This window comes from Pygocentrus nattereri, chromosome 4, assembly GCF_015220715.1.
Source record: "Pygocentrus nattereri isolate fPygNat1 chromosome 4, fPygNat1.pri, whole genome shotgun sequence".
Lineage (NCBI taxonomy): Eukaryota > Metazoa > Chordata > Actinopteri > Characiformes > Serrasalmidae > Pygocentrus > Pygocentrus nattereri.
The window spans coordinates 37,891,459-37,907,770 of NC_051214.1; the positions used below are offsets into that span (position 1 = coordinate 37,891,459).

The 16,312-nt window shown below is 37.2% G+C and overlaps 1 protein-coding gene across 2 annotated transcripts in view; it reads right to left on the reverse strand.

Moving 5' to 3' along the window:
• gmds (GDP-mannose 4,6-dehydratase) overlaps positions 1-16,312 on the reverse strand; it is a 70,033-nt gene that overhangs the window by 35,639 nt on the left and 18,082 nt on the right. For both annotated transcript variants that reach the window (XM_017682025.2, XM_017682016.2), the window contains 3 exons: positions 11,466-11,658; positions 11,195-11,299; positions 5,408-5,535 (listed from right to left, as the gene is read on the reverse strand). In XM_017682025.2, the coding sequence (XP_017537514.1) occupies positions 5,408-5,535; positions 11,195-11,299; positions 11,466-11,658 (426 nt within the window). The remainder of the gene's footprint in view (positions 1-5,407; positions 5,536-11,194; positions 11,300-11,465; positions 11,659-16,312) is intronic.

A 16,312-nucleotide genomic window follows, 5' to 3' on the forward strand; every position in this document is an offset into this window, starting at 1 on the left:
AAAAAGCCTGGAGAAGACACGGGGTGTGTGGAGTCAATACAACTTAAAAGATATAATTTAGTGGATTATAGTGCAATTATGTTCCCTGACGAAAGGTACTGAAATGTACCCTTGAAGGCATCACCCCAGTGACGAGAGAGATTTTGACATGGCTTCAGAGTAAGAAGTGATAAATCAAGCCAAGATATTCACAGCTTTATGGCAATAAATTACACTGCAGTGAGACAGCGACATGCAGGTCTGAGGTCCTCAGGCTCTATACTTTTTGTTACTACTGGAAATTGGAAGACAAACTTAACGTGAAGCTGTAACTGTGGTTTATATTTTAAACAAAACAGCAAAATATATATATATATATATATATATATATATACACATACACACACACACACACACACACACACACATACATACACACACAGAGTTCTGTTATATAGAGTTCATAAATGTTTTTTTTTTCCTTTCTAAATCATTTCAATGTATAAAACCCATCAGTCAGAAGTACGGCTGAATGATTTGGAGGGAAAACAATCTAATCGCAATGTTTCTGACCAACATTGTGAGTGTGATTTGTGATTCATAACCATTTTCTATGAAAGAAAAAAAAAAAAAAAAAAAATCACCCTCCTGATATGTACTCCTGTGACAGAATCGAGTGATGGAAAAATGCAGTGACAATGAACTAGACCCATTAAAATTGGAGATAACCCACATACACAGACACACTCTTTTCTGACACTCTATGCAGGTGAATAGAGAAAGATTTCCTTAATTTGGTTCAAAACTTTCAGAAAGACAAAGCCCGTACCACTCAATACAGGAGTTGTCAGTAAAATATGCAAGTACACTGAGTGATGACGTGCGAGAGAAAGCAAATGTGAGAGAGAGACAGGGAGTGTGTAACCTCTCTGTAATGAAAATTTAGCTTGCTGATGAAGTAAAAGAAATATAAAGTGAAGAGAGTCAAGAGATACAGAAGGCAGTCTGTGACGCAAAAAAGGGGGGAGACAAAGTAAAAGGTGACCATACGGTCAGTCAGGTTCAACGCTGTGTGTGAGCCACAGTATATAAATCTATGTCAGTGTCTCCTGTCTTGCGCTGTTTCTATCACCAATACTATTTTTCCCTCTTCCTCCTCTGTTCTTTTCCCTCCGTCTCCCTCTCTTTCCCTCAGCTCAGTGTGATACTCGGAAAGTTGAGGATTCTGGTTACAGAGGGCATGTGAAGAGAGGAGAGAAAAACAGAAAGAGAGAAATGAGAGCATGTGCTTTCATCCTCAGCACAGCAGGGAAGAGCTTGGCCTTGTCAATCCCAGGGAAAGCAGCTGCCACACGCACACACAGGGTCAGGAGTAACAATCTTTTTTTTTTCTTTTTTTTTTAAAAACACGTACCAATGATCCTAATAACACACCTGCTTCATCTGATATTAAATCAACAATTAGGCATGTTGGATCAGGTGTGATTATTTGCCATAAAAATAATTGCAATTAATAATTTAATTGTCTTTCTTTGTGCATTGTATACAGCTATTAAAGTACAAACCTAAAGTGGCTAAAATGTCTTGCTCTCTGGCTCTTAATTAATGATGGATACAGCTCAAGCTCAAAAGTTACTCACTACTGGTTTTTAAAGTTGAAATAGCGCCAGAAAGAATTAGAACTCTTGGTGTTTCAAAGATCCATGACATGTCTCAATGAATTGATTTTCTGCTTTCTTGTTTGAAATACGACATAACCTATTGCATAAAAAAAGGGAAAAGTACGTTTCCAAAACTTTAAAAAAAATCTATAAAACTCAGTGAAAATGGGACTCATAACAACCGGGTAAGACCTGGTACACCTCAAATGTTGGCACCTTGAGATGTGCAGCACTACCAAGTTTCCTCTGAGAAAGGAAAAAATTAAGCTGCATTTTTGCTTCAGGTTTTAAGAATATCCACAGGTGTTTCTGTCCATCATTCCACCTCAACATTACTGCATATGTTTGTGAATACCTGGATTGTGAGAAGCAGAAAATGAAACCATTTTCATAACTTGGACATAACAGCCATTTTGTCTTTGATTTTTGCAGAGAGCCGTATGTATACATATACTATCACATTACCTTCTATGTCTTTGGTGGTGTTGTGTGAAAAGGTGAAATGTATCACTAAACTAACCTTAAAACAAGTCCTGTTCTCATCATACACTACTATGACCTTAAAGTTTTCCCAAATCAGAGGACGCAGCACACACACGCGTACGCACACACACACACACACACACACATATACTCTCTCTCACACACACACACACACACACGCACACACTCTCACACACACACACACACACACACACTTACTTAGATTAAGGTGGCCTCAACTCACAGCTGTGTTTATTTCCCTGGCTGGATGCTGGCCACTGGAGTTTAAACCCTAAAAGCCCACCAACCAACCTCCCCACCCCTGAAAAACAGCAAATTCCATCCTTGGCACCACACACACACACACACTTTTCTCAAGCACGGTATGTGAAGACACACTTGCAATATATCGCATGAATTAAAACACTGAAAACGGGAATAGAAAGGCAGGGGGAATGTTATACTATCATGTTGCCTGAATGTATTCACCAGAAAGCAAAAGTAAGTTTCAAGTGGACCAGATAGTACATCAGCTGAAAATGAAAAAGAAAATGAAAATCATATATAATATATATTTAATAATTAAAGGGTTATTGTGTTATTTCTCTCAGTGCTGGATTAAAGTAACCATATACAAAGTAACTATCATTTATGACCTAGCGATGCTGGAGCCGTTTAACCTAGCGTGTGTTCTGTTATTTTGTGATCCAACGCTGGGTTATGGAAATTACTCTTTTTTTTTCCTTTTCATCAAGCATATTATGTTCTTGTTTACTATTTTCTATCTAAAAATGTGCGCAGAAAGTAAAAATCTCACACATTAGTTCCAGACTGTGAGACTTGAACTTTACTGCTTGGGCCATTTAAATGTGAGAGTGTGTGTGTGTATGTTGGAGGACTTTGAATATTCAAAAATATTCAAGTTTCAAAGAGGTCAATACTTCATACAAATAGAGACCAATCAAAACTATGCATAAGTTCAAGAGTTTAGACAAACACACTCTCAGGAGGCCTGCCTGTTCTGCTCCAAGTCCTCACTCACTCATTCACTCTCTCTCACAACACACACACACACACACACACATTCTTCATGCACCACAGTTACACTGTGCTCACTTGCTGTAGTTGCTGGTTTGACAGTAATGGCTCCATTTTTCTCTGCTGCTATTTTAGAGCTCAGTGACTCAGAAGACTTCATATGTCTCACAGAGAGCCACAGTCAGTACAAAACACCTCCATTTTCCTAAATGCCTTCCATACCTCCCACACAGCTAGTGCTGAAGCCCAGGGCTTTAACATCCACATGACATTCACTGAAACCACTGTTTAACCAAAGACAGAGGCAATAAAGGGAGACTATTAGCTTGGTCAAAACTGTATTAAGATTATTTTAAAAACAAGTAGTAACCCTTTGTACACTGGTGACACTGCTGTAATTATAAGGCTGACTTCATGTTTTAAACAGATGGGAAAATGAAAGACAAAAATGTAAATAAAATAAATTTGTAAGCATATATATTAGTTTCTAGGTATGTAGCATGTCTGAGCATGGCAGGGTTCAACGTTAATCGTTTTCCTTACTACCCTGAAAGTTCACTGTCCCGAACGAACTTTTTACTGTCCTGATTAAATGTTTTGTAGTTCAAAGTGTTATTTAAATATAAATAAGCACACCATGCTTAATTAAATAGGATCAGCATGGTAAACTTAAAGATTGAAACTTTAACAAAACGTCTCAAACTCCTACCACTGAATTGTATTTCTATTTTATTACAAATACCACATTAATCCCATTCAAAATCTTATTTATTTATATTATATATATATACACATACACACACACACACACACACACACACACACACATACATATACACACACACACACACACACACACACATACATATGTATGCAAGTAAAATGCAACATTGGAACAGCAACATGAAAAATCACTTTTGGGTTGGGTAAGCTCATGTTCATGGTGGAGACACATGCATGAAACAAACCAAAGATCTTATTTGTTGACAAATGACATCAGAGCGAGACACGTAGGAATGTACCAGCAAAGAGCGATCACGAAGCACAGCGAGTCAGCAGCTACATTCCCTCATGTAAAACTCAGTTTTCAATTTTGACCGCTCTGTACCTGAGATGTTCTGTGAGGGTCATACGGAATATCCTAACAAGGCCAATACAAGCATTTATATCCTTTAAATCAAAAATGGACTGAAACTTGAGGGGAAAAATTTTATTTTACATGATTGCTGACCCTACATTTAACTGTCTAGTTACTGTAACAGGGGACAGTATACCACAGTGGGTAAAGGCTAATTAACCAGAGTTTCCAGTAGATTGTAGGGTCATGCTTATGGACTGAAATTTTCTCGTTATTTTTTTTTATAGCATTGCACCTTTTCTTTACCACAGTCAACTTCAGTCTACAGTTAGCTATGTTCCCACAATCTGCAGAAAGAGTCGAGAAGGCTAATAATGTTTTACATGTCTCCACAGAAAAAAGAGCTCTCTCTATGTCTTTTTGCAGAACTGCTGTAAAACAGTGACAGTGATGACAGCTGTGTAAATGGTGATAGCAACCACTGAAAACTGAAGATGAACTAAAGAGAGCTTTGGCTGTCTCTTTTATTTGTTTATGGTGGGAGGATAAAAAAAAAAATACGGGAATAGAAGAACTCCACACCTTTGGGTTCATCCTGTGCTATAAGAGCAGAAGACAAATTACATTTTGTAACATTTTTCATTACATTAGATTTGGGCCTGACTTCCAAGGGAAAGGCTGTATGCCTCTCAAGGTGCACCCTCACCAGCATTTTTTATGCATGTGTACAAATGAGCGGGATACACGATTAAGGAAATCATGAGTTGAGTGTAAACATTTTAGTGCAGTAGCCCAGCATTACCTAAACAGTCTACTATACTGGAGTACGATAAATACAAATAACAAGTAATGGTATAAAAACTAATTTTGTTACAAATATTTGGCCAGATTTAAACATTTATCTGATACTAATACTTTTTTCAAGCGAAATATCTGCCGATAGGGATATGATTGATATTATCACACATCAAAAAATTTTGATAACTTCACTGTCAGGCAAAAGGGGCATTCCTAAACCAAAAGGAATGCTTTAGACAGTGTGCATATGCAAATAAGAAGAGAAAACAAAAGTTCACTATAAACGACACACCAAGAGAGGATGAAGAGGGAGAGCGAGAGAGAGGGATAGAGAGAGTGAGAGAGCGAGGGAGAGAGAGTGAGAGAGTACCTCCACGTAGTCTCTGGCATGGCCCCAGTCTCTCTTGGAGTCTAGATTACCCAAGCTGAAGCACTTCAATTGGCCAAGGTGGATCTTTGCCACTGACCGACTGATTTTCCGTGTCACAAAGTTGGCACCTGCAAAACACATGCAAAAAAAAATTATTTTGTGGGCTCTTCTAGTATTCGTGAATGTAGATGTAGACCATCAAACAAACATGAGGGATTCGGCTTCATTTTTGCTCACTGCATCGTACATCTCTTTTCTCTTTGTCTCAATTGATTTCTCTCATTTTCTCTTTGTGTCTCTTTACTTCTCCTTCCTGATGTAAAATGTCACTTTAAATCTTGTGATGCCAAAATAAATCCAGCCCCATGTCAGTCAGTCAGTTATTTAGTCACACATAGGCGCACAGAGGGATAAAATGAAACTCTTGTCTAGTCAGTAGACCACCCTGGAGGCACTGAGAGCCAGGCCAAAGTCCTGCAAAGCTGCCAAAGAAACACACACACACTTGATCTGTGGGAAACCTTGGATGTTCTGAGGACCTACTGGGCTGTGCAGCATTTAAAACCAGAGAGAGGTTGGAGTTTTAATGCAGTAACTCCACTCCACCACACCTGTCTGCTGCCTGTAATGTAGGGTCTCAGGTCAGGGCTACATTCTCATTAAGTAGGTCCATTAATATATATGCTCAAGCCATTTTAAATACAGAACTTCCTTTAAATCCTGGTCATATACATATGAATATGAACTCAAATGTATGTAATGTAAGCCAACTTGTACAGTATTTTTCAGCATAACACTGATATGCCAATCTGTTAATAAACCAATTATAAAGAAGTGAACAAATGGAGATAGAAGTCACAGAAAAAGCACTGCCTTCATAGTCTAAGAGCTCATGCGTGATTTTGTTCGAATGCACACTGCCCTCCAAGTTTGGAAACATCTTGTCTTCTATTGAAATTTTCCAAGCAATGTTTGTTTTGCACTGTTGCTTTTCAATTAAAATACCTGCTTTGAGTATACTGTTCAACACTCAGCTCATTAAAGTGTCATATGAAGAGTAGGTTTCGTGTCAATGAGTTGACATTTTTCTTTTCTGAACTATTGTTAAAAGCACCTGTTGAAACTCTTTTGGCCCAAAGGTGGCTTAAACATTTGAAAGATTTGAGTGCCGATACATCACAAGTGGGGTTGGCGTTTGACCCTCACCAATTTGCTCACTAATATGTGTGACATTGTTTGCCTCAGAATAAACATGGTTAGCATATAAATATGTAAAGGTATTGCATAAAAACTCAAATTAAATGTTAAAGTGGGTGTCCCCAAACATTTGACAGGCAGTGTATATATGTTTTAGCATGCACATATAATAGTTGTTCGAAGAAGTGGTGGAGTCTCAGCGGTCACTGCCTCTGCTCCAAAATGTTTCATTACAAAGGGTTCCTTCTACACACGCTCATGGCCAGGTGTGTGAGCTTGGCACCAGAAATGCAGTTTGAAACACAGCACTGTAAATACTGGAGTTACTCAAACCGACACAGGCAAACCGCACTGGGGACCAGGAGATCAGATTTCTTCTCACATTTTTAGCGACTGGCCCGCAATAATGGATTAGCTGTGTGCCATGTTAGCGTGTGTTTGAAAGCCCACGATGGGCCGTCTCTACACACTGGCTCGTGTTTCAAGTTTGAGCGTAATTATGGCGTCTTACTGCGTGTGGAGGAAAATTGTGAAGAGGAGCAGAGTCCCAGGGAGCTGACCGCAGCCTTGTCTCTGCCTGGCCAAACAGCCCTACTCATGGGCACATTTTCAGAAAGATTAAAAAATATCACAGCACAGTTTCAGGAAAAATGGCCAGGTCTGCAGGTAAGTGTAGGGGTGTGTGTGTGTGTGTATTTATATATATATATATATATATATATATATATATATATATATATATATATATATATATATATATATATATATATATAAAATACGTCTTAAATATATACATCTTTATGAAGACAGTTTACTAAAGTGTCATATGAAGAGTAGGTTTCGTGTCAATGAGTTGACTTTTTTTTTTCTGAACTATTGTTAAAAGCACCTGTTGAAACTCTTTTGGCCCAAAGGTGGCTTAAACATTTGAAAGATTTGAGTGCCGATACATCACAAGTGGGGTTTGATACACACACACACACACACACACACACACACACTATACATATTATACATATTTATAGATATATAGAAAATATTTATAGATTTATAGAAAAAACATACTCTACTTTTAATGTAAGTCTATGAAACAAGACTTTTTTCCAAGCAAAGTTATAGCACCATAATATATAGCACCACAGGCATTTTCAAATTATGTCAAAAACTGAAAATGACAAAAATGGAGATACAACGTTTTATTCCAACAGCAGCAATATATATGCACGTATGTATATGTGGGTGTGTGAGTGTGAGAGAGAGAGAGAGAGAGAGAGAGAGAGAGAGAGCGAGAGAGCGAGAGAGGGTGAGAACGGGGCACTCAGACCAGGAGTTCCAAGGTATGAATATATACTTAATTTCTCTCTCAACACTGACTATCAAAAAGTCATTTAAAAAATCATGTATTGTTTTCACCTGTCATTAGAAACTATTAAAACACTTCATTTTGAACACTAAAAGAGCATCTGTGTCATTCAGCTTTTGTGCTGCCATGACAACAGAGTTAACACAAACACAGGTGTGTGAGGTGGAGTGGAGAGGGACATGTTTAGCTTTGTGTATATAGGACAGGTGAGAAGTCTAACACCACATTCATAAAGGTACCGTCTCCTTCATCTAAAGAGCTTTGAACTCTCAAGTGTTCTTCTTTCATCAAAAACAAACATGAGAAAGCAAACACTGAGAGGATTTCACACACTAAACTGTCATCATCAACTATAGCAGTAATCCAGTAGCCTAGTAATTTTAATGATTTTTTTGATTTAAATAATCTTTTTTTGTTTGTGTGTAAATAAAATTAACACAACCTACAAATTCAAGGATGAAAATAAAAAGAAGAAAATAAAAAGGAAGCATTTGAAAATGTTTTACACATAAATGAAAATGGCAAAAAATGTGGCAAAAATTGCATAAAAACATGCATTTATCATGCTGTTTTTTTTTTTTTACTGTAGCAGTGTTTATAACATATATCAGCACTAGTAGAAATCAACAATATTGAAATGGTGGTACTCATGCTACTTTAGAATTTTAAGAATTTATATATATATATATATATATATATATATATATATATATATATATGAGATTTTTTATATCAAGCTATCGATTATTTTTTTTGGTCATTAATTTTATATGAGTAATCATCTTTAATAGTGATTAACTTGCAATTTGAATGAAAAACAGGGTATCCTATGTTCATTATAAATCTATGTTAAGAATCACTCCACATGTTCAGGATGTATATGAACTAAAATGTATATGAAGTAACTGGTTTTGTTTAAGGTCTAAACTGACCAGCTCAGTAGACATCTTACACAAAAGTAGCAAAAATAATATAAAATATTCAAAAAATATTCAATTAGGATTCACTAATTCACATTTTTTTGGGGAATCATGGACGTTGCGTTCTCTGGGCTAAAGAGGATCGAACTGTTAAGTAGCTGAAATTCTACATCAAGCAAGAAAGGGAAAGTATTTCACAGTCAAAACTGCTACACTTGGTAAAACAGGTAATGTAACACCGTGATAAACACGACCCTGTCCCAACCTTTTTGAAACATGTTACTGGCATCAAATTCAAAACTTTTTTTAATTATCTAAATTAAGTTACTATTTTGATTGAATAAGGGGTTTGAATGATTTGCACATGACTGCATTCGGTTTTCATTCACATTTAGCACAGCACCCCAACTTTTCAAGAAACGGAGTTCAATTACAGACTGTGTGAGAAGTGAACAACACTGCTAGTGTGGTACCAAAATAAAATTGATATTTCAAAAAAAAGCACTAGGAGAAATTAGCATTGTAGCAATGGTACTTGGGCTACTGAAGTGAAGTTGCATTAAACACTGCTACATAACGACATGCAAGGCCTGACAACTTTTCCAAAATGACTGGCTTGAAGAAGACGTTTTGATAGAAAGAAAGACTTCTCTGAATTTCTCAAACAGGCAATAAAAATGACTTACAGAATTGACAACAATAGCCTGACAGACACAGATGTCTATGCTTCTTTGTCATATAGTTTGGATACATCTTTTCACACACTTTTTTCCTTTTTCTGTACCATATTTTACGCAGACTAAGACATGCTATTGTTCCGTTTAGATCAGTTTAAGCCTATTTTTATTTCTATTAATTGATGGATTACTAAATCACTAATGTAATTGAGAGTAGCAGCTCTAATTTTAATACAGGTAAACCATAAAAGACATAAAAAAGCAGAGCTGCTTTTACTTGTGACAGAGGCCTATCTAATCAAGATAAAGAAGAAAAAAAAAAAAAAAAAAAGGAAACAAACACACACACACACACACACACACACACACACACACACACACACACACACACACACACACACACACTCACACACACACTCACACACACACTCACACACACACACACACACACACACACACACACAGTAGCATACCATAGGCAAAATGCTGCATGTGGTTGTTTTCTTTCCAAAGCCCACCTCTAGCCTGGGCCAGGGGAAAAGACTGTTTATTGATGGAAGTGGAAGCGTGTTTACTGTTAAGGGGTGAAAAGACCCAACAGAATTCCAAATGAAATTAACTCGGCAGTCTGGTCCTGGAATCGGTGTCTGTCTCACCACGGACAGGAAATTAACAGAGCCTTAGCCTTCCCTTAGGCCTAGACACACTTTGCTTTTCTTTTCTCTCTCTCTCTGTCTCTCTCTCTCTCTCTCTCTCTCATCTACCTTCTCTCCATGTGTTTGTGCTCGTTCCTTTTCTCTTTGTGCATATCTAACATTTCTTTCTATGTGCGCACACATGCCAAGGTCTGTCTGTCTAACTGTCTCCTTCTCGTTTTCTCATCTGAATCTCCTTCTCTTTCACTCTACTGCTTATGTCCCGTCTTTAACTCTATAAAAGAAAGACTAGAACATAGTCATCATCTCTTTTTGATCTTGTTGTTTAAATAGAAATATATCTAATCATTAACCAACCAAAACAATTGTAATTTAGCATTTTTTGCAAAGCACTATCCAATATTGTGCAAAAGAAATCATTCTAATAGCAACTAAATTCAGAAATGTAAGCACATTTTTCCTTACTGTAAAAAGCACTTTTGTACACAAAAATATTTAAAAATTAATAAATATATATTTAGTTTTTTTTTAAAAGCTGGTGATGCAGGATTGTTGTGACAATAGCCATTGCTGTTTTACACTTAAATGACACTGAGTGAGAACAGTTAGTTCTCACTCACATGGGTTTGTTTTGCAAAACTGAACATTAAGTTACTCACCCTGCACGTGCGGCAGCACAGCCCAGCATTTGCTGAGTCTAGTGCTATGTTCCTGTCAATCCCATTAAGTCACTCTGACACTGTGTACGTGATATAATTTGATTCCTTTGGTCATCACAGCCCTTAACAATATGTTCTATCGCAGAAACTCATATTGTGGTAACGATGCTAAAACCACAACACAACAGCATGCCTTAGGTGTGCATGGTTCTAGGTGTTGCTCTTTAAAGCAAACCACACATCACCGCTTATTACACCCTCTTAAAGCAATTACCTTTTGCCTGTGTGTGTCCTGCTTGTGGCCTAAACTCTTACCTCTTCGAGGGCTCTCATGATTGAAAAGAATTCCATTCACAGCAAACAGATTATATGCCTCCCTGAAGTTCACCACTATCCAGTATGCATAGAGTTTAGCAGCACCTGAGACAGAGAGAGAGACAGAGAGCGAAAGAGAGCGAGCGAGACAGAGAGAAAAACATTTTTCTCCGTATCAAAATCGAACAGGATTATTATGTGAACCAAACATCACCAGATAAGATCTGACATAAGCAGAGATAAGGGTCTTAGAATGTGTGTTTGTGCCAACCATAAGGAGAGCGAGGGTAGAAGGGAGTGGTCTCTTTCTGTGGAATCTCCTGCACTTTGCCGTACAGCTCACTGGTGGAGGCCTGGTAAAACCGCACATTGTCAGTTAACCCACAAGTCTTTATTGCATCCAGCAAACGCAATGTGCCCACGCCATCAACATCAGCAGTGTACTCCGCCAGGTCAAAAGAGATCTGAAATAAACAATCAAAAATCCCATTACTTTTTTTTTTATTTCTATTGATTTGATTGTTCTGAAGGAGAAATTTGTAATACAGTTAGTGAAACAACTGCACCTAAATCTAGTAAGCTAGAAGAATTACCTCAAGTCACCAACCAACACTGCTTTTTAATGCTAATTCCACTTGAAATCCTTATGTACAGCTTTATATTTATATTGTTTCTTTTATATACTGTTCTCACATATTGTTCTTTTTATTTAAAAAAAAAAGTCTTAAGACACCTAAATGAAAGAAATAGCAACTGCCAGTGCAACACAATATAACATTAAGATAAATGCGAACAAACATTAAAGCAATAGAAAGTAAACAGATTTTTTTTAACAGAAGTTTTCAAAAACATAGTTGATATCCTGTGAGGTATTTTAAAACACCACTGGTTTGCTTCCAGATTTGTACTCGATGGCCCAGGGCATTGCATGAATATGTTAAATTCTATCACCATTATTTGTACTACATATGTTTGTAAAATTACTTATACTTTTTTATTTTTGTTTAATATTTGCTTTTATTATGTGCAGTTGTATGTCCCACTACTGTAATGCCAGTATTTCCATCAAGAGCAGGGTTTTATCAATAAGCCTATACATATCTGCATATATACCTGTTTACCTATTTGTACCGCAAATAGAGTGTCAGTATTGTAGTATTTCACATAGAGACTGTTAGTTTATAAGATTATTTAATTTATTTTCAGACATATGTAAGTTTCTCGTTATACTAGCAGAAAATTTTCTACCAACACACTGAAATTAATTTAATAGTAAGTGAAAAATAAGTCAAAATATAAGTAAAAAATGCTTAGAAAAGAAATTAAAACCATCTCAAAAGGAGTAATAGATATATTGACCAACTTTAAGATTTCACTTGTAAATATACCAGTGTGGTATTCTGATAACTTCTGCTAACTTCTCATTTGATGAACAACATGAATCATACCAGAACACATAAGCATGAGAGTGGGTTAATCCAGGATTCATTGCCATATGAGAAATACAGTGACAAAACAAGAGAAACCTGGCATGAGCTAATACCGATGACTTGGTTTCTCAACACTGGCACACTCCTTTTAAAATGACATGGAAAATATATTCAGAGTCAGTGTCTGATACAAGACAAGCAGAAGATCTATGGTATTTGAGACCTGTGCGGGTGGACAGACAACAGAAAAAAAATGAGAGAGAGAGAGAATATAAAAAGAGAGAGAGAATATGAAAAGAGATCAACAATGAGAAAGGGGGAGTAGCGTGAATCAGTTAACACACAAAACATGACTTCATCCTGGACTGATGCCATCTATGGAGCAAGTTGTTTATAGTCCCACTCAGCTGCATTGCCCGCCAATCAGTAGCCTACAGTGATCGTCACCACTATGGGGTGAATGTGATTGTGGAGAACATTAGCATGAAATTACTCTCAAGGCCTTACAAAACATGTAAGCTTAAGCTGCTTTTAGACTGTGAAATGCATAGACTAATACCAACAATTGCAATTAGAGCAATGATACAGCAACCGCATACCAAAATAATTAACAAAATAAATTACCATAATGAGTAATATTTCAACATCAGGTGATATGCACATGTTAAAAAAGTCTTTACAGTGTTTAATTTAGAAGATGTATCTCCATCAAAAGTCGTTACCTCTAACAAAATCTAACGAGTTACACAGTAACACAGCCCAAACCAGTTAGGAAATCACAACAAGCTTGGCTTCTGTAACCAGCAAACATTCTCCTCACAGTGACGACCAGCATATGAAGTCCATTCATCAAATTCTTATAACTTTGAACAAGAGATTTAGCAGGAGGGGTTCGGCGATTATTCGACTTAGTCGACTAAAATCGACGGTCAAATTAGTTGGCAACTAATTTAGTTGTCGATTGGTTGGTGACGTCATTACACGTCTTTCTCGCGTTCAGTAGGAACGTTTTGACATTACAGCTCACCGGAGAGTTAACAACAGCGCGACGGGTGCGTCAATAATAAAATCGTAAAAAGCTAAACTCCGAAAAGGGACTGGTCATTTGTGGTGTTTGTAAAGCTCAGCTAAGCTGCGTCTGAAGAGGAAACTCTGGCTCACTGAAGAAGATTCATCTCGGTAAGATACGCCGCGTGAGGTTTGGGACGCGACGATAGGTGTGTTAGCGAGCTAGTTAGCTAATGTTAATATTAAATTCCGTCCTACTTCATGATGCGAGCTGCGCTGTAACATGCTCTATTTCGAAATGCTGTTCGCTGTAATAGCTCCTGGGACTGGAACAGAGACGCAAGTAACTGTTATTCACAACGACAATGTTCACTTTTCAGACGATAACGTTTGTCTTAACGCCGAGGCCGCCGGTGCGGTCAAACTGCGAACACAGGAGATCCAAACTGTTTTCTGTTGCCTGCAGTCGCTAAGAGGTTTAGGTGGTGGCTCGCCGTGAACACACAGGGTAGCTGGACAAAGGGTTACCGCTGAAATGAAGCGTTTACACAAAATCGTTCATTTAACTGTTCGCCACTTTCCGCTCCGCGTCTCCTCTGCAGTGGTGAATATCCGCTAAGGAGGACAGAGACTCGGTTTCATTAAAGATCTGTGATTGTAAAATTTAGTTGCAGCAGAGCTTAGAGAGACAGCAGAATGCACAGATCATAGACTGCACTGTTTAAATGTAACATTTAAATTTAGAATTTTTAAAAATGTACTCGATTAAAGGAAAACGATTTAGTTTTGTTGTATTTTCTTGCTGCTACTTTGCATATACTTGGTTTGAACATTCTTGGTTGGAAAAATATATTGGAGGTCTTTTCTTGTCTTTTGTATTAGCAGGAAAGTTGATTAAAATAGTGAATTCTTGAATGTTATCCATCTGTCTTCATTGTTAGTAAATGCATACAACAAAATTTAAAAGCTAATGGCTACATACGTTATTTGGTAATGTAGTGATTCATAATCCGAATAATCAATTATTCATTTCAGGAATCGATTGATTATTCGACGATCAAATTAGTCGTTTGTTGCAGCCTTATTCAGCAGTATAAAAAGAAAACTAAACTTTAAGCTGCATAGTGGGGATGAGCATCAATCACTAATTTTAACTTATGAATATTCGTAAAATCTGAGTTAATTAACCGATTTTCATTTAACCACAAGAAGAAGAATCTAACCTATGCATATAATATACTCACATGCTGTAACCTTGTTTAAAAAAAAAAAAAAAAAGCTGTCAGCCTGCACATTTTCTCTCTGCCTTTGTTATGTAGCATAACAAAACCAAATGGTGATTTCAGCATTGAAATACTGGCATCTGAAAGGGTTAACTGAGTATTCCATTACCCATGCATAGTACATGTAATTAAAGATAGTCCAAGCTGTTCACTGAGAACAGTTTGTGGCTGCTGCAAGGATTTGTAGGTGTCTTAATTTATTGTTTTCCCCATGTGCATGGGGATCAGGAGTCATGTTGAGAAAAAAATAGAATGATAGCATTTACTGAGCATATCCATGGTAACTTGGAGCTGTCAGTGGTGAGATTTATGATGAACACGGGGAAAGCCCCTGTGCCCTACGGCAAACACTCATACACTTTTCTCCTTCTTCTACATCTGCTTCTCTCTTGCTCCTTATCTTTTCACCCTTCTCCCTCCCTCTCTCCATACTCCTCCACTTCTCAAGACTTCAACACGTCAGGAATGGAATTCATCAGCCAATTAAATCTATGCTCCATATGACCGAAAACTCTCTCTCTGGCTTGACATCTCACCTCATCATTCATTCTCTCTCTCCAGCATAAACATACACATAAACATGGCAACAGCCTGAATCATTTCGGGTTGCGGTCAGAGCCTGCCCCCAGTGTGGGCCATACCAATTACACTACATCCAAGCTTATGCAAGCGCATGTAATATTCTTATTTTAGACTTTATCATACCTATTATTACTTTTAATTCTATTCAATTTATTCATGATTCAATCAGTATTCTCATGATGTTTTAAATAAGACTTTGAATGAAACAACAGTGGTGTGGTTTGTGTTGAGAATGTGTCGTATGACACTGAACATGCTGGTGTGGGTTAGGTTGAGGCTGGAAGTAAGGGACAATTTGACGATATTTAATCATTATTGTGATGAATAGTGATACATTTTTCTGAGTACATCATGGATATTGTCAGTATTTAAAGGAAAACTGACAAAACTACATGCTTCGTTACAAAAAGAGCTAAATTAGGCCTGTTTAATTAGATAGCATGGTATGTGAAACACTGAATAACAATCATTGTACTCATGGTTTTTGATGAAGTGTGGCACTAGTGTGGCTTTTTTTTGTTCCAACTACTCAAACCACAGAAAAACAAAAGTATTACGATATTCTGAAGTTTCATTAAGTTATACCACATATGGTGAGTGTATTGTATGTTGAATATGCTGGTGTGTTGACTGCAACCTTCGGGGTTCAAACAATACAACTGACCTTTTGAAAAATAATAACACGTCTTACAATCGTCCAAGTGCTACTTCCTAAAGCATTCTTTGCAGAAAGATGTACAAGATGACGTCCTCCTCAGTACCAAAATGTTGCTCTGACTAGTTCCAGCTTTAAATAACTCATTATGAAGACTAGT